Source organism: Prunus dulcis, chromosome 3 (assembly GCF_902201215.1).
Source record: "Prunus dulcis chromosome 3, ALMONDv2, whole genome shotgun sequence".
Classification (NCBI taxonomy): domain Eukaryota; kingdom Viridiplantae; phylum Streptophyta; class Magnoliopsida; order Rosales; family Rosaceae; genus Prunus; species Prunus dulcis.
This window is the reverse complement of record NC_047652.1, coordinates 10,303,073-10,304,707: the sequence shown is the minus strand read 5'-3', so window position 1 is coordinate 10,304,707 and position 1,635 is coordinate 10,303,073. Positions and strand designations below refer to the sequence as shown.

The 1,635-nt window shown below is 41.5% G+C and overlaps 1 protein-coding gene across 1 annotated transcript; it reads right to left on the bottom strand.

The window, feature by feature from the left end:
* Positions 1–299: 299 nt before the first annotated feature.
* LOC117622793 (E3 ubiquitin-protein ligase ATL41-like) lies at positions 300–1,361 on the bottom strand. Its single transcript, XM_034353566.1, has one exon. The coding sequence runs from the start codon at positions 1,210–1,212 to the stop codon at positions 439–441; it is 774 nt and encodes a 257-aa protein (XP_034209457.1). The 5' UTR covers positions 1,213–1,361; the 3' UTR covers positions 300–438.
* Positions 1,362–1,635: the final 274 nt, after the last annotated feature.

Genomic DNA, 1,635 nt, shown 5'->3' with positions numbered 1-1,635 from the left:
TGGAAATCTGTATCTCTTAAGAAAAACTTATACTCTGGCCCCAGCCAAAAGCTAATTAATTTTTCTTATTCACGTGGAACATACGTAATTATTTTTGTTTATCTTTCTTAATTATGCTAGCCTCAAATTACCATCTTAACTAATTTTTAGGTTACCAAACCACGAATAAGTCTTCGTCAGACCAAGTAAAAGACAACAACTAACAATACAACTAACAATCCAATATCCTTCACGTTTGACAATCGAGTATACACAGAGACTTTCCAATTTTTTTTTAAAAAAAATAACCACCAGAGCCAAACAATCAAAATCAAGTAAAGCTTTAATGTTTATAATCATCTGTAGCAATAAGAGCAGCACTCAAACTGTAATAAAAACGAAACAACAGCAAAATTGTAACAATTAATTCAAGTATATATAGCAAAATTAATGCAATATTCACTGTCTCTCTAAATCTTCTATACCATCCTCTTGGCCATAAGATTGAATCCTTCTTGAAGATCTGTCCCTGCTAAGCATTCTTCTGAAAGAACTCAACCTCGAAATCGAGCCATTCGCTTTAGTACCAGAGCTGGACTGGGCAGCACCATCTGATGTCCCTTCCATATATGATGGAAACGCGGAATTCAATGGCGGCTCCAGAGGCGGAGCCGTGGGCCCACCTGCCACGGGATCCTCCCGTGGCTCGGGCTGGAGACGGGGCTGTGCCTCTGTCCGGCAAATAGGGCAGGTAGTGTGGGAATTCAGCCACCTGTCTATGCACTCCACATGGAAACTATGCTTGCAATTTGGAAGCAGCCTTGCCATCTCATCATGATCTAACATGCTCAAGCACACGGCGCACTCTATTGCGTTGGCTCCTCCGTCGTCCTGGCCGTCCACACGTGTGAAAACGAAAGTGGGCAAGGCGGCAATGATGGAGGGCTCCAGGCCGGTCTTGGGCTGTTCCGCCAAGTGGACATGAGCCATGGTCGAGCCTAGATGATGACGCATGGAGGCACGGCGAAGAGCCTGGCGTCGGAGGACACACCTTGCGTAGGTGTGAAGCACGATCACTAACAAAACGACGACAGATAATGAGATGATGGCTGTGAGCATGATCTTGCTGTTCAAGTCGTACGGGTTTTTGTGAAATTCATCATAAATCCGACGACCACTCTCGTCTTCGTCTGTTAGGAGGCGCATCGGATTTGGATGCGAGGAGGAAGACATGGTTTCGCGGTTTGCTTTGGTGCCTCACGCAGCCTCTCAGATGGATTTGTTGAGAGAGGAGCTGAAAATTGTGTTTTATGTGTTTGGAGTTGAGAGTCAAGAGTCGGAGAGTTTGTGTTTTGGTGTGAATACTTGTTTGGTTTTTTCAATAGGTTTGAATGTTGACTTCTTGCTTTCTTCATGGAAATCATTTTCTCTTGTTTTAAAGAGTTTTCTTAACGTGTCATTTAATTTGTTTTATATTTTTAATTACAAAAATGGTGGGAAATTATTTTCTTAGAAAATAGTATAAATAGGATAAAATTTAAACTCTTTCTATAATCTGCTTATGGGAACGTTATTAATTTTGGTCAAATCTCTAATTTGGTTGCATTTTCAAACGTGTGTATAAAAGTTTTTGATTGGGTGGCCTAAAAAGAACGT

What these genes read in the sequence shown, in the direction of transcription:
- LOC117622793 (XM_034353566.1), bottom strand. Translation starts at nt 1,212, where the DNA reads ATGTCTTCCTCCTCGCATCCAAATCCGATGCGCCTCCTAACAGACGAA.